Raw genomic sequence first — 24,325 nt, forward strand, 5'->3', positions numbered from 1 at the left:
TGTATTACAGTATAGCTCAGTGAGAGGGCATCTGCTTTGCATGTGGAAGGTCCCAAGTTCAAGTCCTGACAAGGCTTGAAACCTTGTAGAGCTACTGCCACGCAGTGAGGACTAGATGGACCCACTTTCTGACTGGACCTGCCTGCTGCAGCAAAACCAAAAGAAGTTTTCTAAATGGAAATTAAGCCAAGGATTATGAGCTGGTCCTGCAACAAAATGTTGCCATGTGGCCTGTTCCCTGTTCAGGATTCCGTTCCCTCAACACCCAGGTTCCACCCCATCCCCGCAAAAGTCCGTCTGTATTCCACGTCACGGGAGACAGTCAAGTAAGAAACTAATAGTGCAAAGTAGGAATTTATTAACGTGGGAATTAACACATTCCTCTAGGACAGGGTTCGCCAAACTTGGCCCTCCAGCTGTTTTTGGACTACAGCTTCCATCATCCCTAGCAAGCAGGACCAGTGGTCAGGGGTGATGGGAACTGTAGTCCCTAAACAGTTGGAGAGACGCAGGTTTGGGAAAGTCCGCTCTAGGAATTACTAGAAGGGTGGGAAATCTCTGCATCTCCAGATGTTGTTGGAACTCCCATCAATTTCAGCCCGCATGGTAGGGATAATGGGAGTTGTAGTCTGGCAATGAATGGACACAGGTTAACCTCCACTGAACTGGTCACCTCGCCTCAAGAAGGATATTTGGGGAAGTTCAGAAAAGGGCAGACAAAATGACTGAGGGGATGGAATGGCTTCCCCAAGGTTGCAGCATTTGGGACTTTTTAGTTTATAGAAAAAGCAAGTAGGAGATGACATGATATATAAGTTTATACTAGGCATGAAGAAAACAGAGAGAGAGAAGTTTTCCTTCCTCTCTCATACATAACACTGGAACTCGGGAACATCCAAGGAAGATAAAAGAAAGAGTTCTTCAGGCAGTTAAACTTTGGAACTCACTGCCACAGGAGTCAGTGATGGCCACCAACTTGGGGGCTTTAAAAGAGGACTGGGCAAATTCATGGTGGGCAAGGCTAGCCATGGTTACTAGCTGCAACGGCTATGCTGTGCTTCCACAGCTGGAGACAGCAAAGTGTTGAATATCATTTTATGGAAACCACAGGAAGGAAGGAAGGAAGGAAGGAAGGGAGGAAGGAAGGAAGGAAGGAAGGAAGGAAGGAAGGGAGGGAGGGAGGGAGGGAGGGAGGGAGGGAGCGCTTGGGTCCTGCTTGCAAGTTTCCTAAAGGCACCTGGTTGGCTGCTGTGAGAACAGGATGCTGGACTAGAGGGGCTAGTGGCCTGATCCTGCAGGCTCCTCTTACATTCTCATGACTAGAGCAGGGCTGACGAATCTGTGGCCCTCCAGAAGTTACTGAGCTCCATCTCTCATCAGTCCTGGCCAGTATTACCAGGAGGCAGGGATGATGGGAATTGTAGTCCAGCAACATCTTTAGCATGGCAAGTTCCCCATCCCTGCTGCGCAAAAGGCAGAAAAGATCATGTTTCCCTGGTGGCTTGGGGCAGTTATTATAGGAAGGAAATTGAATTCACTCCAAACTATTCAGAACTATCACCCTACCCTGTTTCTGGGATGCCTCTAAAAGCAGGCAGTTACAGGTCTTTGAAAGGGAGCTGTGTGGAATTTCCAAATGAGAAGAAACATTTCTTCTTCCAACAAAGCTATTTCATTTTTTTTTTTTTAAAGTTTCCTTCTCTTGGTGAATATGGGCTGCTGAAATTGGCAGTGTTCAAATCATCAGTGGCATTGTACTTGGGTGATTTTAGATTCTGAATTAATAAGTTTAAAGTGTGGGCCCTGGGGCCACAATTAACAACTCTGCACTGAATAGAGCTCCAAGAGCTGATGGATCTTCACCTCCACAGATCGAGTGGAGATAATCTGGCAGATCCGCCTGAGCTAATCAAAGACACTTGATTAGATTACTGATTGTTGGGTATTGCCTTTTCTTCCTGACTCATTTGCCCCCAAGGGTAATAGGCCCACCCTAGACTCCATCCATCCCTCTTCAATGGGTCTTGGGAGGGGGTCTTTGCTATCCACACATATCCAAAACAGCAAAAGGTCTTCTGGCAGTACCTTAAAAAAAACCCAAACCTAACTTATATTACAAGTACATAACACATGAAGCCTGGTGTGGTTTCTCTTAATTATGGAAGTTAACATAAAGCATGTGTTTGGCTAGGGGTCAAATTGAAAAGAAGAACATGATAACTTCTCAAGTGTTTCTCAGAGCTTTATGTGCACATGCATGGTGTTAATATAGCACCCAAACTGTTTCGGCCAGGTATGGAATCCATTTGACGCTCCTTAAATAAGATGGGAGACTGCAGAGGGTGTCTTGAACTAGGCAACTCTTGTAACAACCTATATAATAACAAAAAGCAAGAGTTGTATTGATCGGTGGATACATTACTTTGTCAACTGCAAAAAAATTGTTGTGTTCCCATATCTAATTTTCTTCTCAGAAAAACTGAAAACAAATATTCTTAAAATTTTTAAAAAACAAATAAATGAGGCATAAGTTTTCGTGCACTATGGATTCGTGAAGCATTATTCTGAATTATAGGTATTTTTACACATGGGTTGGTGGGGATGGTAAAAAGCGAGAACTTTAAAGTGCCACAGGAGGCTTTGTAGCCCTCTGCTGCAAAAAGACTAACGAAGAAACTGAAACATAAAGGTAACGCAGGACTGTGAGGAATACATATTTGCAAACACAGGTGTTAGGTAAGAGACAATGGAGGAGTCCAAGGGTACCTCGATAAACTGAGGCTGCAGCCCTAATTCCCATTTACCTGGTTGTAAGCCCCGTTGAATTCAGTAGGGTTTACTTCTGAGTAGACACAGGATTGTGCTGTAATGCATTTATTTTTCACATAAACCATTTGCTATTTTCTTCTTCTGCATAGGCTGCATACACACTCCTGTTTACTGGGCATCCGGTATATTCCCACTCCTGGTTTGGGAAGCAGAGTACACCTGGCGTTAGCCACAAACCCGTGTCCATCCTGTCGAAACATTCCATCTTGATCTATCTCCCCTCCAAATTGAGAAAATAATAATAATAATTTTATTGTTTATACCCTCCCCATCTGGCTGGGTTTCCCCCAGCCACTCTGGGTGGCTCCCAACAGAATTAAAAGCACAATAAAACACCAGACATTAAATACTTCCCTAAACAGGGCTGCCTTCAGATGCCTTCTAAAAGTCAGAGAGTTGTTTATTTCCTTGACATCTGATGGGAGGGCGTTCCACAGGGTGGGCGCCACTACCGAGAAGGCCCTCTGCCTGGTTCCCTGTAACCTCACTTCTTGCAGCGAGGGAGCCGCCAGAAGGCCCTCGGAGCTGGACCTCAGTGTCTGGGCTGAATGATGGGGGTGGAGACGCTCCTTCAGGTATTCCGGGGTTGAGGACGTTTAGAAAAGTCATGGCCTAGCTGTGTTTCATGTAAGGTGTGCCTCCTCTGGAAATTAGCAAGAGGAAATCAGGACTGGCCACAGATGCAGGCGGTAGCTGTTGTTAGTCCATACATCTTAAGTCAAGCATACAAGGTAATATAAGCCCTGATAAGATAGGTATTGACGTAAAACCAAATGAAATATGTTCAAGTGTGTTGTAGCCAGAACTGTGTGATCCTCAGACCATTGCATAATGAGTGGTGGGGGTTTCTCTTCCATGGTCCAAGTATAAAATCTCTCTTGCAACCATAAGGGCTTGCAATGTCCACTTTTGTTGCCCTACCATCCATCAGTACATGATCATCTGCAAACAGGAAGGATTTTGACCGATACCAAATTGATGCAGGCAACAACTTCAGACCAGAAATAATCTGACAAAGCCAAACCACATGCCTCAATTGACATTTGTACAAATGCCTTTCTATGCAAATGTTGTCGAGTCCAGTATACATGGGATGCTACTTTTTGCCAGATCAAACTCAATTTCACATCCAAGGAAACATTCCATTTGGATTCTAAAGTAATTCATTTAGGGCAGGGGTCAGCAACCTTCTTCAGCCATGGGCCGGTCCACTGTCCCTCAGACCATATAGAGGGCCAGACTATTTTTTTTTGGGGGGGGAGAGCGAATTCCTCCCAGAAAAAACCCAGAGATGCATTTTATATAAAAGCACACATTCTACTCATGTAAAAACACGCTAATTCCTGGACCGTCCGCAGGCCGAATTGAGAAGACGATTGGGCCGCATCCGGCCCCCGGTCCTTAGGTTGCCTACCCCTGGTTTAGGGTTTATAACACCTTCCGGTTCCCTATTCCACACGTCTCCACGACACCTTCCCATGTTGGTGTAGATAGGCCACTGGCCTAATCCTGCACCTTCTTTTTCATTTCATTCTTAAATCAGCCTGCCTAAGCAGGCTCAACCTGGACACACTATTTGATTTAAAATCTGTTCCATGTTTCTCTAAGTTTATTGTTTTAAAATCATTTTTAGAGGCTTCCCCATGTTTTAAAATACGCTTCCCTTCTTTTCAGCTGTATTTTTTTTATCACAGATATGTTTGCAGCCCTGGGATCCTCTGGGAGGGAAGAAATAAATGTAATAAATGAAACAAGGTAACTAAACAAAATGTACCTGTTCCTACTAAAGCTCATTTCCAAGTACAGCAATGTTTGTTCCAGGAGCCTGAAGCCTTGACATCTGGTTTAAGAATGATTTGGTTTACCACTTCCGCAAAATTGGAAATAGTGTCTTGGTTTGGGAACTTTACCTTGGTCTAAGAATGGAAACCAAACGGTGGAAGGGCACCAGCGGGGGGAGGCCGAATTAGGGAAAGCGCGCCTTGGTTTAAGAATGGTTTTGGTTTAAGAACGGACTTCCGGAACAGATTAAGTTCGTAAGCCGAGGTACCACTGTACTAGTAGTCCTGAGACAGCTGGATACCAATCAAATCACTATCTAAAATAATAACATTATTTTTATAAATGCCATCAGTTAAGGTTTGGTTAACTACAATAACATTATTTTTTAAAAAATGTATACTGTACAAGTTTTTCCCCTCCTGGTTCTGTTTTGTTTTTCTACATGGGTGCTATTCTTTTCCTTCTTCTTTGCATCTTACTTTACTCTGTGTACTTGCAATTATGTACTTTTTATATTTCAATAACGAATATTATATAATAATAAATTTATTATTTCGGTCACAAACCAGTTCCAGCTCACATACAATATCAGGGAAGCCATAAAACATGATAGGGATACATTTGAATGTGCAAATGTGCAACATAGAGTGTTTTTTTTTTAAAAAAATGTTTAGGATTACTCTCATTTTGACTCGAGATCATCATTTTATAGTTCAGATTGGGAAAAATAAATAACAGTAAATGGGCAAAAGGACAAACATTCACAAAATGTTTCGGGGTATGCATACCCCTGTGTCCCCCCCAGAAAAAAAGCACTGTATACATATAAACTGCATGGGGGTGTTATTGCTTTGCTTGTTACTATGTTATGCATTTTTGTGCTTTTATTTTGCAAACTGCCCTGTGATCGACCTCAGATAAGGGCGGTGTAGAAATTAAATTAATCAGATTAGAAGAACCCCTTTCATCTCCCCACCCGCCTTTTCCTCCTATTGTCATGTTGATCCCTTTGTCCAGAGATCCGTACAGCGCCTAGCAAATCGAAGCACCCCCCGCAGCACTGCCGGCCACGCCCCCTGTGACGTGTCCCTCTCCTCCCTAAGCTTCCTACCCCTCGCCCTGCACGCTGGAAGGTCCCACGTGGACAGGATCTCCATTTATGGTCGCTGACGCGGCAGTCGCGCAGGGAACCCCCGCCTCTTTCCCCCCGCGCTTTGGTCCCGCCTCTCATAAGTCAGAGGATCCAGGAAGAGGCGCGCACAAGCCCAAGGGAGCGAAACAAGGGAGCCGCGTGGTTGGCCAGAGCCGAGAGGACCAGAGATCAGCGAGAAAGCGCACGCTGCCTTGTCGGGTAAGGCTGATGCGGGGGCGAAGCGGGGCGCGATCCGATGCGGGGTTCTTTACTCCGGGTACCTCTTTTTTCCCGAGAGAGCTGGAGTTTTTTTCTTCCTTCTCCTTCCAGGAGAGTGCTTGGCGGTTGCGATGGAAAAACTATTCCTGGGATTCTGGGTTTCTAAAAGGGATTGATGCGCTAGACCCTCTTTCTTCCTAAAACGTTTCCCATAGAGTTTCCTCTTTCCACCGAATTAAGGGGCCCGATCCGGTTGGTTTTCTGTTTAGCGAGTGTGTGTGGCTTTCCCCCCGGATTTCTCCTTTCCCCCTCTTCCCCAGTCCCCGATCGTCTGACTTTTCTCTCCCTGATATTCCCTCCCCTCTCCCCAACCAAAATTTCATTTCTGCCTGTCCGACTCTCCCGACCCGACCCAAACATTCCTGGCCTCGCACCAACGACCCCCCCCCCCCCGCGGAGAATTATTGCTTAGCTGTCCGGTTTTCTTTTTAAATTGCTTTTTATTTCCCGCGAACACACTCGATCCCTGTCCTTGCCGAAACCTTTCCTCAGTGGATTTGATCCAACCGTTGTAATATCTCCGTCCCTAGAAATAGGGATCGGGTCCGGGGTTGGGGGAGAGGTCGTGTAGGATTTCCCCCCCTCTTCTCCAGTCCCCAACCCACTTTAAATTCCCCATCGCTGGTATTTTCTATTGCTGGCATTGCTTTCTGTGCCTGTGCCGCTCTCCTCCCCCCGCCCGCACAGTTTCATCCTCCAGATCTGACTCAACCCTGCTTCATCTTATCGTCCCCGCCGGAGCCATCCTGGCACTACACCGGCGACCACCTCCACTCCATGCGCATTCCCACTCCTAATTCCCGGGCGGCCTCATAACATGCGTCCCGTCTTTAACATTAGCAAACCTCAAATCTACCTGAACTTTGCGTCCGTCTGTCTGTCTCTCTCTCGTTCTATTGCCTTATCTAGTTCCCAAATGCTTCTTCCCTCTTCCCCTCCGAGTCTATTCCTCCCCCCGCTCCTCTTTCACATGGCTCGTGGCGCCTTAAAGGTTGATGCACGACCCTCCCCGTGCCCATCAGAAGGACGCGCAGAGTTCAGGGGGTCTCCATCCTCCCAGGGACGCGCGTAAAGGATTTGCAGCCTTGGAGTGCTCCAAAGACTCCCGTGTGTTTAGACTACCGACTCCTTCGGCAGTGACCTTTCCTCCTGCCTCTATCTCGACACCCCATATTCTCCCCCTTCCCCGACCTCGGTACCCACTTCCCCCAGGTTACCGATTGCCAACCCACTCTCTGCGTATTTCCTCCTCTGACGCTCTTTATCGCCTTCCTGCTGATGAAACTGTCCTGTAGTTTGTTTTGCAACTTTCATTTAGATTAGTGCCTGGGGTGAGAAGGGAGACCGGCTTTTGCCTCTCCCCACCTCGCTCCGCTGGGAACTTTATTGTTAAACAAATTCCTATGCTCCCTCCTGCGTGATTTGGCCGGTGAGTTGTGTGGGGGTCTCTTGGGTTGTTTGTTTTGATGTTGCGCAGGAAACTCGGGTGGGGAGAGCTGTCTTTCACCTGGGTCCTGCTTGGTAGCTTCTCTGGGCATCTGGGGTTGGTCAGATCCACCTGCAGAACTCTTCTTACGTTTTCAGTTGCCGATTCCTTGTTTTACACCCTCTGTTGTGCTAACAGAGGAGAATTCTATGTTCAGGAAAGTTTGGGGAGGTGTACTGCTCCGAGGAAATGGTGTTCCCCTTGAAAGACACATTCTCAGACACGGAGTTGTGTCTTTCAGTGGAGCTCCATTTTCAGCGAGAACATACCCCTCCACAAGTATATAAATGCTAAGGAGATTTTAAGATGTTTTTAGGACAGAACCCAAAGGGTGTAATGGGACTGCAAATCCATTTGTACATTTGCTAAGGAATTGGGGGTTGTCTTTAGCTACCTGCTGAGTCCAGATTTCCCATTATGCGGTGTGGATTTGTACCTGCCGGCAATGCTTGTTTATATACCTTCTTAAAAAGTTACATTTTGGGGGCATTGTTTTTGGGATTCTCTCCCTGATGAATGTGTTTGAAGCAGGTAGTAGCTGGGATTTTTGGTGACTTGCACAAGACTGGATCAAAGAGTTTGTTGCAGAGCTGAGATCTAAATATTAGGCTTTTTTAGGGTTAGTGTGTGCAGTGCATTGTTGTTTGGTCCGTGTGAGTTGTTCTGACCATTCCTGGGTCATTTTGCATGTGTGTGTGTATCTGGGATGTCAGGTGGAGAGATGCTATATTGAGGCTCATTCATGGATGTTCTGGCAAGTGGACAAATCAAATACAGTATAAATAGCTTTGCATGCAGGAAAGTTGCTAAGTATAGGGAAGTTTTTAATGGTTTATATGTGTTGTATATGAGTTGTAAGCTGTCCAGAGTGGCTGGGGAAACCCAGCCAGATGGATGGGCTATAAAAAAATAAAAGTTTTATTATTGCTATTATTATCTTCAAGTGTCTCAATCCTCACAGGGATGAGGAAACTGCAGCCCTCCAGATGTGGTTGACTCCAATTCCCATGAGCCCTAGGCAGCATGACCAATGGCCAGGGGATGATGGAAGTTGTAGTCTAGCAACAGTCTGAGTGTTCCCAGTTTCCCCATCATTCCCATTTTCTTGAGGAGGGAAAGAAACTCAAAATTCCTAGTGAGTTACTCCAGTTTCAGATGTTGCGATGTGTTGCATTTTGGTGTCTCTGCTGGATAGCATTAATTTTTTTCATCACCCTTAAGCCAATGGTCTTGCTACCTTTGGATCCAAATATGCATTCTGTATGTACTTTGCATGGCGACAGTCCTGCTATTGCAACCCCCCTGGTAGCAAGCTGTGACCCAGTAGTAGTAGCTCTTTCCTGCCCACAAGCTAAAGCTAAATGGTGCATTTGGGGAAGTGGTTGCCTAAAAGGCCTGGCAGTGAACATCTCTTGGGGTGCATTTGTTCCTTCCAGGCAGCATGAATTCCTGAATATCTTTTAAAGCCCTATCCCCCCTCCCTAAAAAGATAACCAAACAGAAAAGGTGCTCCTTAGCATAAAAAGCCTGCTAAGTCACATTTGTGAAGGGCCATTGTTGATGGGCTTAGATAAGGTGTCTGAAGGCTTTCTCTTTTTTCATCTGTTGTGTGTCTCACCCTGGTTTTTGGAATGACCACTGTAATGCATAGCTTAGAGCCTCCTATATAAACTCTCATTTGCATTTTTTAAAAAAATCAATTGTTTCCTAATGGCTCCTGTATTGCCCCAGGAGAGGGTGGATCCTGCTAAATTAGCATCTGTATCACAAGGTTTCTAAATGGCCATTGGACAGCTGCTGGGAGACCAAACAATTAATTTGTCTGCACTTTTGGGAGGGTTGAGGTTGAATCATTCCTTATCAACCTTGCACTTTCCAGATGTTTTGGGGGAGAATTCCCATCAGGGTGCTGGAAGAGGCTAATGGGAATCGTAGTCCAACACATCAGGAGGGAGGCCCCAGGCTAAATAAATGTGTCTTGTGTTCAGTTGCTTGCTGTTTTATAGCTTCTGGATTAATGTTTTAGCCCAGGCATAGGCAAACTGGGCCCTCCAGATGTTTTGGGAATACAACTCCCATCATCCCTGACCACTGGTCCTGTTAGCCAGGGGTGATGGGAGTTGTAGTCCCAAAACATCTGGAGGGCCCAGTTTGCCTATGCCTGCTTTAGCCTCTAGAACTGGGCTTCCCAAACTTGGGTCTCCAGCTGCTTTTGAACTACAACTCCCATAATCCCTAGCTGGCTGGTCAGGGATGATGGGAATTGTGGTCCCAAACACAGCTGTAGACCCAGGTTTGAGGAAACCCTGATCTAGAAGCATAGTTATTGTTTGCAATGCCTGGGTTATAAATAGGATAACCTCCATATGTGCATAGCCACCAGAATATCGTAATAAAACCACACACACGTAGTAGATCATAGACCATAAAATTGTACAGTTGAAAGGGACCCCAGGGGTCATCTAGTCCAACCCCCTGCAATGCAGGAATCTCCACACACTGTCCTCCATCCAGTTTTGAAACCAGACTCTGCTTAGCTTTGCAAACAATACTGGTATTACTTAGTGTGCTTCCTAGGTGCAGAACATCTCAGTGGTACTTAAACTAACCTTGGAAAGTAGGCCAGTGTGATTTCCTCTTGTACTGTGGATTGTGCAAGGCGGGGAACACTGAAGTGGAGAGGAATGGTGCCTTGCAAGAACCCATTCAGTAAGTTTGCAAACAGAGCTGGTTATGTATGTTTTGAATGGAGGCTTTCCTTCCTGGGTACGGACTGTTTGGCCAAACATTTGTTTTTATTTTAAAAGATGTATAAACGGCTTTATCGGGAATGTATCCTTCCTCTCTGCCTTGGTGAGGAGCATTACGAGTTAGCTGGCATTGAAAAGAGGCTGGAGTAGGAACGATTTGCTTTTTGTTCCCCGTGAGGCAGAAAGCGAAAGAGGGAAGTGGGAAAAGCCCCTATGCCCAAAAATTCCTGTGGGGTGAGGCAATTGGGAAATCATTTTCCAGAATCCCCTTTATTTGGGGAGGGCAGAAGAGAGCATAAAGGAATTCCCAGTTCACCTTTTCACTTAGGTTGAGTGGTAAGTGACTGACAAACCGTGTGTGTGTGTGTGTGTGTGTGTGTGTGTGTGTCTAGGTCTAGGAACAGGTGTCAGATTTGGCTTTGGCAGTTGAAAAACAGCAGGTGCTCAGGCAGCAACCGTGACTTAGTTTGGGTGTGTGTGTCCCTGCGTTAAAGTTGGGCCATCTGAGGTCCTAGGGCAGGTGTGGGGGGGATCCTTGGCCCTCCAGATGTTGTTGAACTGTGACTCCCATCACTCCTGGCCAATACCTGTGCTTTCTGGGGCTGATGGGAGTCATAGTCTAGCAACATCTAAAGGCCAAAGACCCCCAGACCTGAGTTACAATCTGGTTCCAAAATTTGATAATTGTGGGGCTGAAATGAGCCCCAAAGTGGAACTGATCACATTTTAAGTGATCCAAAAAATCTGGATTTTAATTTTTTTAATGTTGCGTTTGTCAGGTTTAAAAAAATATTTTTAGGGTAGATTTTCTTTTTTTTTTCTTTTTATTTATTTATTTATTTATTTATTTAGATATTTATTAAGGTTTTACAAAAAGAAAAAAGGATACAGAATAAAGAAGAAGGAAAAGGAAAAATACAAAAAGTACAAAAATACATAGAAAAAAATGCAAAATACAAAGAAAATATATAGAAAACAGTTAAAAACAAATCAATCTTTTCATATCTTAGATTTCATTTACTTATTTCCTTGACCTCCTCACACCTCCCTTTTTTGTATTCCAGTTCACATGGTTAATTCAGCAAATCCTTACCCTCTTTGTTTTTATCTTAATTCTATATCTTAACGTATTATGTTAAGGGTAGATTTTCAGGCTTCCCTGGTGGGGGCAGAATTTTTTATTTCTGGTTTTGGTGATCCTGTGAGTAATGTGCATATATGTCTTGCCAGGAATTGAAGCTTCCTTTTCCACCCCAGGATTAGCTTCCACTTCCAGAGTAGTTTGTGGGACCCCAATGTGCTCCGCAATGTTTACCATTTCCAGGAAGCCGCTTTGTGTCATTGTTTTGGCTCGCTCTCCCTATGATATCATTTGATTTTTTTTTCTTTCAATGTGACTCTTGAGTCGGTGATAAACGCAGGTGAGCTGATAGACGCTGCAGATAGCTTGCTGAGCTAATGATACTTGGCAGGTTTTGTGGCTTGGAGGGGTGAGGTGGGTGAACGCTTAAAAACAGGTGCCTTCCCTCCTCCTTACAGCCTTGGGACCTGTGTAATGGCTTGCCTTTCTGGCAAATAATGTCGTGCATTATTCTTGTTATCTGTCCAGCAAGTGTCTTGCTCAGGTACGGGGAGGGGTGGGGCCCTCCTGGCCATGTTTGCTGGAGTTGGTGGCCGTTGTGGTTTAGCACCATCTGTTCCTCACACCTGGCGTTGCTGCTGCAACTTTCTCCTTTGTTATCCTCAAGACTAGCCTGTAAGGTGCTGTAATCCAGGCTTTTCTTTGATAGCTGTCATTCAGGACCAGACAGGCGAGGTGGCCTGCTTCGGATGTCTGATCCCTGCACTCTTTCAAAAGAGATGCAGATGGTCCGTTAAATGACTGATGGTTATTTTTTCCTGCATGTGCTTGTGAGCATACCTACACACGTACAAGTGCGCCAGCCTTGTGGACTTCGCCTTAAGTCCCACATCGCCTTGGACTGTCTCTGCTGTTGCTTGAGCACCAGAACAGGCCTGTTGTATACTGGGAGCAGTTCAAGATGCTGTGCTTCTAAGGCCTACACTGCAGGGCTGGGGGACAAGTGCCCTTCCAGGTGATGTTGAGTTCCAACCCCTGTCAATCCTGGCCCTGGGGGTGATAGGAACTGTAGACCAGCAGCAACTGGAGGCAGTGTTTGCCGGGCAAATTTTGCACCGGGCTATTGGCCACTATTGGTGCCTGATGTCTCCACCATCTGGAGATGCATGCCTGAGGATCTTAGGATCTTGCCTGTTTCCACATCCTGTAGAATTTTATCAATGATATTTTATCTTCGCAGTCAGAAGAAATTTCAGGAAGCAAAAAGACTCACAAGCTATTGGGCCCCTAACTGGCAAGTAGACATTCCGTTTTGGAGACTCTGGTTTGGAGACCATTTGGCACCTAGCTTATATATCTGGGTTTTTAAAAGTGTGGCATCTAGACTAGCTTTCCAGGGTCATAGGAAACTCCTGTTATGGCCGTAGCTTGCCTGCTTTGGATGCAGAAATTTCCAGGTTCAACTCCCAACATTGGGCTGGGAGAAAGATCTTGAGAGCTACAGCCAGGCAGTGTGGACAAAACTGTTACAGAGGGACCCAAGGTGTGACCCTGTTTATAAGTCATGTTTGGTTTTGACTCATTTGCTCCTATATAGATTCTGCCCCCATTTCACTCAGCTGACGGTTCTTGTAGATTCGACTCTGCGGGGGCAGAACCTGCCTCCATGTGTTTTGGAAGCATAGGGCTGGGGTTATGATGCACAACAACATTGACCATTATTTCCTGATTTGCAACATTCATTTGCCTCTCTCTCTAGCCAAGCTAAACACAGCTGGGTGCAAGGGAGCCTTCTTTCTGCATCAACAAACCATAAATCTTTTGCCTTGCCCCAACTGCCTTGTGCAAGAGATCACAGCTTTGTACGGATGTGTGTGAGCACATGTAGACGTACCCAGTCACGTGCCAGTGTTGATAGGAAGAGGTTGGCAGCCCACGCAAGGCCCTTTCTCTTTTTGTTTTGCTGCTTCGAGGCCCAGCCCCTCGTGTTGCAACCTTTTGCAACCAACTCAGTGTGTACTTCTGTGTCCTGTCAATGGCAGGTAATCTGCTTGCAACAAGCTGTTCCCGGAAACTGAGCGGGCCAGCCCAGCAGGGGGAAGAGCGTTTGCGTACAAAATGGCATGGCTGAGGATCCAGGCGGTGGTTGTTCTTATCTGGAGTGTGTGTGCTGTTTGGGTGGGGGTAGCTGATTGGCAAGGGAAGTAGAATTCTTGGTACCATCAGTATCAATCGAGAGAACTAGCAGAATGTAGGGCAGGTAGCTTTGGCAAATGGTACTTTAAAAACCTAGGTTACAGTCACCAAAATGGAATGTCTAGGGGCCATTTCCACTTCTCCCTGTGAATAATCTTCTTCTTCTCCTTGCTTTACTTTACTTTTCTTGTTCTTCATTATCATCATCTATACTGCTCTATATTTTAAAGGAAAACTCTCAAAGCAGTTTACAACCCGTTAAGCCATCAAATAAAACAATTCAGAACAAGACAAATTCAAACTTCAAGGAAAATATCTAAGATCCTTCTCTAAAGTGATGTTTTGCCTTCCTCATATTTCTTAACCTGCTTAATTTATAGAGCTTGCCCTATAGCAGAAGTACCCTAGGAAGCCAGGGTCACAGTGTAGGACTTGTAAGGCCAGGGTTCAAATCCCCGGACTCTGCCATGAAGCTCACTTGGGTGTCCTTGGGCCAGTTACAGCCCCATAACCTATCTCACAGGGTCGTTGTTTGGATTAATTGAGGAGGTGGGTGAACAGTGTACTGCTTGGAGAAAAAAAGTGGGATGTAAATGAAATAAATAAGCTTCTTCTGAAGAAAGCTGGAGGGGTTGGCCAGATGGAGATGTCGGACACCAGCCTGGCATTCAGAGATCTCTATGTGGTGCCATTTCGTGATTAGATTATATACCTGAGTTTCTGACACTGGGTGGGCCTTGTGAACTTCGTTAAGGGCCTTCCTCACCCACCTTATTCATGGTTCTCCTTAACTAAGAAGGCTCCCCCTCCCCCTTTTAAAAAAAGATAAGGGACTTAGTTTTTGACCCCTTTCCTCTAGGGCATAGGGGAGTGTTGTAGTTAAGAGACATGTTTGTTATTGATAAGGGTGTTGACCCACAAGCACTCACCCCCCTCCCAAATCCCCTTTTGGCTGTGTTGTAATTCTCATCCTCCTCCTTGAGCCAAGGATGCATGGGTTGTGTGAATAGTAGCAAGCTAGAGAGTCCTAGATGGCCACAAGGCAGCCCACTGCAACACCACCTTGTCCAAACGTTCTGGAGCCAGTGTTTTGTCAAAAAGGTTGCCTACTCAGCTGAATTGGTATGGGACTGACAGGGCAGACGGGGTTGGGCTATAGGACCTCTGACCTCTGGGTGCCCCCTGACCGCCGCTGCAACAGCCCTGCCTGTTTTTGTCTGCGTGCCCGGCCCATTGTTATTACCTGCTTGCAGGAGCCCTGATGTAACAGCCCTGCAAGCTCTGCCTTGGTGACTCACTTCTGCTTCATAGGCCCGAGTCACTATTTTGTGGTCCTGGTGTTGCAAGCTTTTAGAACAAAGAGTTTCCTCGTGCTGTGCGGGAACACAGCTCTCTCTCTCGAATCTGTTCCTTGCAAATTGAAGGACCACTTCTTTTGGCACAAAGTGACTTTTTAGAGTTTCCCCGCTTCCTACACTGGAGCACTTGGCTGCTTTCTTTGTAGGGCTCATTTGCTGAATGGGGTTTCTTCTTTTCTCCCCCAGGACGTACACAGCGAAGGGCCCAAGATGAAGGAGGAAGTGGAAAAAGCAGTCTGGTTCATCTCCCGCGTGATGGATCGCGACCGGAAGCTGGAGAAGGAGAAGGTGGAGCGTTTCAGGGAGAGCCTGGCCACGATCCTATGCGAGCGCTACAAGGACCATTGGTACCCAGACAAACCCTGCAAAGGGCAGGCTTACAGGTAAGCAAGGAAGTTGATTTTTTTAATGAACTAAAATTGGAATACTGTCAACTGATGGAAGAGCTTTCAGCAAACAGAGCCCCCATCTTTCAGATGGTTAATGGTTAAGCTGACATTCACGTTGTTACCAAATATTGTGTTATTACAAAACCTCAACATTTGTGGGCTGCTGATTTTAAATTGTTTTGGAAATGCACACTGTTTGTAAGCCGATTTGGGATTCATTTGAATGGAGAGCGGCATAGAAATTCACTAAATCAACTCCCTTTCTGAATGCCAACAGGCTTGTTCACACACTGCATTGGGTGAAAGAGTCTACACTTCATACAGCTCGGTGGCTGCTACACCACTGTGACAAAATTTAAGAACTTGTAATGGAAATAAGGCACATTCTCCCTCTGTTTGCCCTTGTTTTGGCTTCTTTCCTCTTCTCAGTTTCCTTCCTCTTAGAGCGGGGTGGGAGGAAGCTGTAGAATGGTTTAGGACTACAACTCCTCATGAGCCTTGGCTAGCATGTTCAGCGGTCAAGGATAATGGGAGTTGCAGGCTCAGCAGTATCTAGAGGACCGCAAGCTCCCTATTAGTGCTGAAGGTTGGATTGTAAGCTCCTCGGGGCAGGGACTTTGGTGCTATGTGAGTAAATAAACAATACACAGCTGCTTCTCCTATTTGTTCTCTGTCTTAAAAACTAAATAGGCTGAGCGTAGGCTGAGATGTGATCTATAAGTGGAGCCAAACTCCCTACTTATAGAGTAGTCGTCTTATAGGGCACTTTGCACTCCCTCCTGATTCTCATTGCCTTAAAGAAAGGGATAAAAAGAGCTCGTGCTTTTTGCCAATAACTTGTCTTCCGCTCCGGAACCATGAGGGCTAGCTACTTGGATAAATACATTTCACATTTAAAGGAGAGAGGGGAAGGAACAGACTGAGAGCAGCGGTTATGTTCCTTGCTCTGCCTCGAGATCCCAGACATTGTTAGTCACCCTCGACTCTTGTCTGTCTGTTTGTCGAGGATGAGGCAACGATTGGATGCCTCTTTATGGCGGCAGCTGTTTGCAGAGCTAGCTGCAAAATAACTGTATTGTACCTCTCAAGGCTATTTGTGTAGCTGATAGAGAACTGCGGTTTACAAACCAGTTGGCTGCTGCTACGCCTGTGTCACCCGCCTGCAGGTCAGCTGGAAGCTTTGTTTGCAAGGACTCTGTCTGGAGCTTGTTGTACTACAGATTATTACCTGGCAGTCCTTGTTTTATAATATTACAAATTGCTGTGCACACAGAGTACCCGAGTGGCAGAGCATGTTCATTTCAAGTAAATCCTGCTGAGCTTAGTGGCAATTAATTTCTGACTTTGCGCACGCATAGAGATCAAATGTTCAAGTTTCCCAGGAAAAGCAGAAATGCTAGATTCCCCCAGCAAAATGGATTTGGCTGTAGATTCTGGACAGACAATTGCAAAGGACACAACGAGTAGGCAACCTACAGTTCTTAAATCTGAATTTTAAATTGTGACTTGCTGGTGAAGAATGGGCAATAAAAACAATTAATAATAATAATAATAATAATAATGCTATAGATAGGTATACCTGTTAAATAATTATGCATATTTTTATAATTAAAATATTTAGAATTGTAAGGTGAAAGGGATTATGTTCTATGTGTATTGCATAATTTCTTGGATCTAGTCTTTTCCCCATTGTGTTTACAAAAATGCATTCAAAATGCTAATTCAACAGCCCAGGAAATGATTGTATTCAAAATGTGAAAATGGAAGTGCTGGCAACCTTGAATATGTATAAATAGCTGGTTTGCCTTTCTTAAGTAGACTTAAAGGTCTCTTCAGTTTCTGACAAAGCTACATCGCAGATTTGTGAGGATCGGGGGGGGGGGGAGACTGCAGATGCCACCCCCCCCCAAGCTCTTTAGAGGAAATGAATAAGAGCAAACCATGCTAATTTTCTTGGGGGTGGTTGTCCCCATTATGGGAATGTAAGTTTACCTGCTGCGCCTGATCACCAAATCTTGTTCTAAATTTAAGCCCTTTCTGTATCGTCTCTGCTTCCTCGCAGGTGCATCCGAATCAACAGGCAGTATACCCAGGATGATGCCATCCTGAAAGCTTGTATGGAGAGTGGTCTCGATTACGCGGCATTGACATTGAAAGGTGAAATTACAATCTGGATTGATCCTGGCGAGGTTTCCTGCAGGTGAGTGCATTCGACGGAACCGTCCCTTTAAAAAAGCAACAATCCCATAGGTGAGTTGTAATAGAAAGCACCCTTTGAAAGAGGGATTCCCCTTTGTATTGTGTAAAGTACTTATGCTAAAAGTTGGATTTTTAATTGAGCACCAATAATTCTTGTTCGCTGTGGGTCAAACCACATAGCCTTGGACTTGCTGATCAGAAGGTTGGCTGTTCAAATCCCCGCGACAGGGTGAGCTCCCATTGCTCGGTCCCTGCTTCTGCCAAGCCAGCAGTTCGAAAGCACGTCAAAGTGCAAGTAGATAAATAGGTACCACTCTGGTGGGAAGGTAAACGGTGTTTCCGTGCGCTGCTCTGGTTTGCCAGAAGCAGCTTAGTCATGCTGGCCACATGACCTGGAAGCTCCCTCGGTCAATAAAGCGAGAGGGGGCCACAACCCCATGGTCGGTCACGACTGGACCTAATGGTCAGGGGTCCCTTTATCTTTACCTTTTTAATTCTTGCTTTTTGGTCAACCCAATAATTTCTTTGAAGCACCCCCATCCTTCAGATGAATAGAGCAACTTATAAGAGCAGTTTTAAAGTTTGCAATTCGTTTAGCTGGTTGTCTTTTTCAAACTTGGCACCAGTTCTTAAAGTTATGTAGAAGCTCGTATAACTTATCATCCAGAGCACACAGTAAACCACATTACAAAAGTAAGATTGATGAAATACAAATTAGCCCCCCTCCCTGCTTGAACAGCACTTCAGGATTCAGATTACGTTTCTCTAAAGCACAGTATTGACTAAATACAGGATTAAGGACATTCTGTTTAACATAATATTCGATCTACTATAATAACTTTTCCTTTACGGCATTCATTGTTTTCTATAATGTGTGATTAAAACAAATGTCCCCATTCACTGGATCCACATTCAAGCTTTCTTGATTCACCTTGCATTTTCCATTAAAAAACCCAAACCGTCATTGAAACTGTTCTCGGCTTGCAAAATAAAACATTTAAAAAACCTGCCTGTCTTCCTTCCAATGGAAGCTTGTGAGTGTAAATAGAGGGAAAGCTCTTCCTTCCAGTGTCTGACCCCTACCTTCCTTCTCCCCCACCCCAGGCTTGGCGAGAACAGCCGCCCCTTCACAGTGAAGGATGATGAGGAGATGAAGAAGGAGAAGGAGAAGAAAGTGGAGAGAAGCAGTAGTAGCAGCAGCAGTGGCAAAGCAACGCCCGAGTCGGAGACGTCGGACTATCACTCCGAGTCTCCTTCGGAGTCGCCCTCCGAGTGCGCGTCATCCTCGGAGGACGAGAGTTCTGGCAGGCGTTCTGCAGCAAAGACATCGCAGATTAAAGCCGGGGGAGCAAACCTCCCGAAACACGTAAGCTGATAGGAGAGAGGCTGGGAATCTGTTTCTGTACTGTGTGTTTGCTTCTAGGCAGCAATGTAATTTTAGGCAGTGTTTTGTACTATAATAATAAAAATAATAAATAATTTATTATTTACAACCCGCCCATCTGTCTGGGTTTCCTCAGCCGCTCTGGGCGGCTTCCAACAAAATATTAAAAACGCAATAAAACATCAAACATTAAAAACCTCCCTAAACAGATGTCTTCTAAAATTTCCTTGATATCTGATGGGAGGGCGTTCCACAGGGCGGGTGCCGCTACTGAGAAGGCCCTCTGCCTGGTTCCCTGTAACTTCCACTTCTTGCAGGGAGGGAATCTTGGGCTGAATGATGGAGGTGGAGATGCTCCTTCAGGTATACTGGGCCGAGGCCATTTAGGGCTTTAAAGGTCAACACCAACACTTTGAATTGTGCTCGAAAATGTACTGGGAGCCAGTGCAGGTCTTTCAGGACCGGTGTTATGTGGTCTCAACGGTCACTCCCAGTCACCAGTCCAGCTGCTGCATTTTGGATTAGGGCAAAGGGGGCACTGGCCTACCAAGCTCAAATGACCCACCCACCTGCCTTACATGCAACCAGTCTAGGGGGATGACCCTGGCTGGGTCAACGTAATGGAAACGTAATGGTAGCCAATGTAGGTCTTTCAGGACAGGTGTTATATCGTCTCTGTTTTGTTTTGTACTGAGGTCGTTTATCTTGTGCCCAAGCGTTAATAAACTACACCAATATGTTGCGTATTTAAGAAGTCCTATTCTGACCTCTCTCCCCCCCCCCCTTTCCAGGATCCCCATCGCTACCGAACGCCGTCTCCCCTTTGGATCCCGCACCCACAAGGCACAGTGTTCAGCTACTTCCCTGTAACTTACTATTACGTCCAGCCAACGATGCCCGTTCTCCAGAGACCCAACCCCAACCCCAACATGTTGAAACGGCTCACGAAGCGTGCATCCAAACCCTGAAGACTGGGCAGAGCCTGGGGGTGGTTGTGGGGTTTTTTGGGGGGTGGGGGTGGGAAACCATAGTATCCCTTCACAAAGGACACCTGGCTCCTAAGACTCCTCCTTGAGTCTAGAGAGGTTCCTTGAGAGGGGCTGGGTTGGGCTGACCTTGTTTCTATGGTGTTGAACAACTGTAGCATTCCAGTTTGTCTGATTAAGCCCTTCCAGAATGGACGGGCTGTGTTTGCCAGTGGTTAGAGCAGGGTAAGGTGAGTGTAAAATATATATTTATATATATATATATATAGTGTGAGTGTGTGAGTGTGTGTGTTTTCATCTCTTTATAGAAAGAGAAATGTGAAGTGGTGGGGCAAAGGACCCGCAAGTTCCTAATTCTCAGTGGCTTTTCTCAAAGAGGTTTTCTGTAGGCGCTGTGTGTTTATCCTGCACTTTAGAACCAAACGCTGCTTCTGCTGCTTTGAAAGAGAGGGACAGGAGAGCTCCTGACCCCCTATTGCACTTTTATGGGAAAACATGCCATTGCGTGCAAATGCGCTCTGTCTGCAGCAAGGCAGAGGTCCAAATAGCATTAGAGCAGAGGTGGGGGGGGGACCTGTGATCCTACAGATGTTGCCATGCTCCAGCTCCCTTCAGCCTCCCCCCCCCAGCCCTTGGGCTGCACTGGCGGGGGGGGGGGGGCTGATGTGACCTAGAGGGTTGCAGGGTCCTCCCACCCTCTGCTAAAGCCTCATTCACTTGCTGTTGCTGCTCAGGTCTCCTTTTGCTGCCCCCCCCCCCAGCTTCTGCAATGCATCCAGGCATCTCTCGCCTACATTTCCAGCTCTTCTGCTACTTAAGGCAAGGCTGGGGGAGCCTGTAGCCCGTCAGCTGACCTTGTCTTTGGACTCCCAGCATGCTCAGTGGTGGTGGGAGGTTGGAGTTGCGTCTAGCAGCGTCTGAATGGCCACAAGCTCCCCTTCTCTGACTTAAGGTCTCGAAATTATAGGTGTTTTGTTTTTGTAAGCGCTGAGATACATCCCAGCTGTGATCCTACGTGCATATACTTGGCAGTAAGTCCAATTCAATCCAGCAGGACTTAATTCTAAGTAGACATGCCTAGGATCGCACAGTTTGAATCCATGCGCACATATATATATTTATATAAATATAATTACATGCCGTACTGCCTTGCGTCTTTTCTCCTGGGAATACACACAGCTGCAATAATAATACTTACCTACCTCAAGAGATGCTCTTATCAAGTTATTATTGTTATTATTATCAAGTTATTATTATTGTTCTTACTATTATTAATACTACTGAAGGATTGTTGGCACTTGACTGGACCTACTTCTTGTTGGGGAAAGTATTATTCTTGTTGTTGCTGATAAAATGACAGATAATATATATATTTAGATATATATTATGTATTCTGTAAATAACAATCGGGAGCTTTGTAATTTATGGAATGAAAATGATTTTGTAAATATGGTACCTGCAGCTTGTTTTTACGCACCATTGATACAACAAATTTTGCCTTTTTTTAAAAAAAGCAAACGTCTCCTTTTTTTATACAGCTTTTAAAAACTAATAAAATAAATGATGCAAATAAAGGATAATGTTGTGTTTGTGGTTTGGGCGGGGGGGGGGGAGAGAAATGATGATGATGATGATGATGATGGAGGTGCAGCCATTGTACACAGGCACCCAAAAAAGGAACTTTCAAAACAAAGCAAATATGGAAGCGTTTCCATTCTAAAAAAGACAGCTTTGTCCCCTCCAGATCTTGCTGGGTTACAACACATGGCCTGGAGACAGGCAGTCAGGTTGTACATCTGCAGCAGTGAACAGAGGAGGAATGACCGCTGGGAGGAGCTCAGAGAGAAGAAACGCCATGGCGATTCTGCAGCGGCAAAACTGGATGCCTCCCTCTGCCCCAGCTGCAACAAATCATGTCTCTCCTGTATCAGTTTCTGCAGCCACAGCAGGTGCTGTAACACTTCAGCAGTTTGGTTTGCCTTTACCCCTGCAATGGTGCACTTTAGACAGATCCCAACGCACACACTTTTACTCTATCCAAGTTTCAACCAAGGGAGCACTTTATAGCCTTTTCATCTAGCAAAGCTTATCTGCCTCCCTGTTCTGTTCTACATATTTCCTAGCTCTGCAATGGCCTTTTTGAGTGGCCAGAGCCATATCCCAGGGGGCAACAGGATCCCATGGCCCTCCACTTGTGTGTCGGACAACCTCTGGGAATCGGTGGCTCTCCCCAGTTGATATCATCAAAATAAAGAAATTAAACATGACAGGTGAAAGGTGGACGTATGAGGATCTTTTAGTTAAAACAGAAGAAGGGTGGAAGTTACGATGAGTTGAAAGGTAGGATTAAGGAGTGGCTACACTTTCACCAAATTAACGCACTGTGGTGTGAACACAAGAAACTGGGAATGGGTGAAAAAAAGTCTAGATTTCAAGTGGAAATTTTAGAAAGCGATAATAAACTCCTTTCCAAAATGTATAAACAACTATTGGAATGGGACACTAAAGAGGATGTGGTGAAAGGAGTTATGGTCAAATGGGTTAGAGATTTAGGGCACGAGGTAGGGTACGATAAATGGCAGATCCTCTGGAAGAAGGGCATGAAGTTTACAGCATGTGCAGCCCTACGTGAGAACTTGGATAAAATGATGTACCGATGGTACCTGACCCCGGCAAAATTAAGGAAGATGTATAGAACTGTAGACAATACTTGCTGGATGTGTAAAGATAAAGTAGGGACCTTCTTCCATATCTGGTGGACCTGTGATGTGGTGAAGAGGTTTTGGGGACAAATCTATGAGGAGTTAAAGAAAATTTTGAAGTACAATTTCCCCAAGATACCCGAGGTGTTCCTCTTAGGCATGATTGGCGAGGAAATAAAAAATACAGATCAGACCTTCTTCCAATATGCTACAGCCGCAGCGAGGATCTTAATAGCAAAAAAATGGAAATCCCCCGATATACCCACGATTGGAGAGTGGCAGGTGAGGTTATTTCAATACATAGAATTGGCGAGATTAACACAAAGCATTAGGCATTATAATACCGTAAAATTAAAAGATGATTGGACTAAATTTCTAAACTATATCGAGAACAATCTTGGAATTAAGAACCTAACAGTAGACGATAATTAAATCCTACGACGTTTAGAGCTATAGTAAGAATAACTGCAGAAGATATATGAGAGTATATAATCCTAAACCGAGGTGAATGGAAGTCGACTATGTGTAAGTGTAAATGTCAAAGTTTCTTTTTCTTCTTTCTGGCTTGTATTCTTGTTGTTTGCTCTTATTTTTCTTTTCTTCTTTTTATTTCCTATTTCTTTTTTTGATCTAGATATGTATATTACTTTTTTGGATCTGTGTATATGTGTATCTTTCTTAAATAAAGTATTTTATAACAAAAAAAATATATTTCCTAGCTCTGCAATGGCCTTTTTGAGTGGCCAGAGCCATATCCCAGGGGGCAACAGGATCCCATGGCCCTCCACTTGTGTGTCGGACAACCTCTGGGAATCGGCCCCAGCCAGCTTACCCCTCAGGGGTGATGGAAGGAGCTGCTATTCTTCCATCGGATTTCTTAACTGGTCTTCACCATGAGGTCCCAACACAGGTTACAGCGATTTAGAAAGACAGCATTCAAGCCAGTTAAAACAAAAGTCTCTGGCAGCAGGTGTCTCACACCGAATATAGCCGACCTGTAGAAAAGGCTCTATCCTCTGAAAACAGAGACGCCGGATGTACCCTTGTTAACTATGAAAATCCTTTAATAAAAAAAAATTACTTTTTTTAAAAAAAATAGGGTGGGTCTTAAAATATTGTTTGTAGCCCAATAGCAGCTGGGGGGCGGTGGCAACAGGCTCCATTCCAGAATTGCTGGCCAAACAAAGCTGACCATGACCACATATTTTTTACATAAAGGAAATGGAGGGAATGTCCTCTTTGGGATTTTCCTTCTCCATGCTAATAATTCCTTGCATTCGGTTTGCTCTCCCGCTAGAGAAAAAAACCTTTGCTGAAGGTTTCAGTGTTGTATACCAGCGTGCACAACCTGGTATTCTCCAGATGGTTTGTGTTAAGTTGTGGGTGAACATATCAGACGACACAGCAATTCTTCAAACAGCTCTTGTTTATTCACAGGCCAGAACAGAACTGAACTGAAGGGTTCAGCCAGCCTGCTTATACAGAGCTCCACTAGAATGCAACAGTAACCATTTTCTGTAACTATCCAATCACGGAACGTCACTTTCAATCCCTTATTTGCATATGTGAACCTGAGTGAAAACAATCTACAGTGTCCCCCTGCTGGCCCAGGGCGAGAACTTCAGTACATAACAGTTTGGACTACAACTCCCATGAGCCCTAGGAAGTAAGTGTTGGCTGGGAATGATGGGAGCCTGTATGGGATAATTATTCCGGAAGATTATTTTAATTTTGAGGAGATAGTGATCTGACATGGCCAACTCTTCCTGTTT

General features: G+C 45.2%; 1 protein-coding gene and 1 long non-coding RNA gene across 2 annotated transcripts; one reads left to right on the plus strand and one right to left on the minus strand.

Moving 5' to 3' along the window:
* Positions 1 to 12,541: 12,541 nt before the first annotated feature.
* Positions 12,542 to 19,882, minus strand: LOC310851815. The gene is made up of 3 exons (XR_014567837.1): positions 19,741 to 19,882; positions 17,275 to 17,507; positions 12,542 to 15,166 (listed from the first exon to the last, which is right to left on the minus strand). It is a non-coding gene; the product is annotated as an uncharacterized lncRNA (long non-coding RNA).
* LOC310851653 (protein BTG3-like) lies at positions 15,104 to 21,425 on the plus strand (the record flags this gene model as incomplete). The annotated part of the gene is made up of 4 exons (XM_083754263.1): positions 15,104 to 15,276; positions 17,345 to 17,482; positions 18,586 to 18,847; positions 19,657 to 21,425. 4 exons carry the CDS (start codon positions 15,104 to 15,106, stop codon positions 19,831 to 19,833), a joined length of 750 nt encoding a protein of 249 aa, XP_083610389.1. The 3' UTR covers positions 19,834 to 21,425.
* Positions 21,426 to 24,325: the final 2,900 nt, after the last annotated feature.

The sequence above is a fragment of the Podarcis gaigeae genome (assembly GCF_964106915.1).
Source record: "Podarcis gaigeae genome assembly, chromosome: 8".
Lineage (NCBI taxonomy): Eukaryota > Metazoa > Chordata > Lepidosauria > Squamata > Lacertidae > Podarcis > Podarcis gaigeae.